At 56.3% G+C, this 231-nt stretch overlaps 1 protein-coding gene across 1 annotated transcript in view; it reads left to right on the plus strand.

Annotated features, from left to right (window-relative positions):
- Positions 1-231, plus strand: part of LOC119593586 — a gene marked incomplete in the record, with an annotated part of 34,026 nt that overhangs the window by 14,371 nt on the left and 19,424 nt on the right. Inside the window, 1 exon segment of the mRNA XM_037942539.1 lies at positions 64-175. Coding sequence (XP_037798467.1) covers positions 64-175 — 112 coding nt within the window.

Here is a 231-nt window from a genome sequence, read left to right on the forward strand (position 1 = left end):
TCGCCAAACCCATCCTCCTTTGGCTCATCGTCTGAAATGCTAATCCCGCCCTCCACCGCACAGAACAACAGCGTGCGTGTGACGGGCGTGTCAGGAGGCAACAACTACACCGTCACGTTCATCCCTGAAGCAGACTCGGAGAATTTGCCTCGATTCTACTTCAGTCTGCATATCAGTGAGTTGCTGGGTGCACGACGGATGTGTGCGGTTGCTAAAGGGGGAGGGAGGGGG

The sequence above is a fragment of the Penaeus monodon genome, chromosome 32 (genome assembly GCF_015228065.2).
Source record: "Penaeus monodon isolate SGIC_2016 chromosome 32, NSTDA_Pmon_1, whole genome shotgun sequence".
In the NCBI taxonomy this organism is placed as follows: Eukaryota; Metazoa; Arthropoda; class Malacostraca; order Decapoda; family Penaeidae; genus Penaeus; species Penaeus monodon.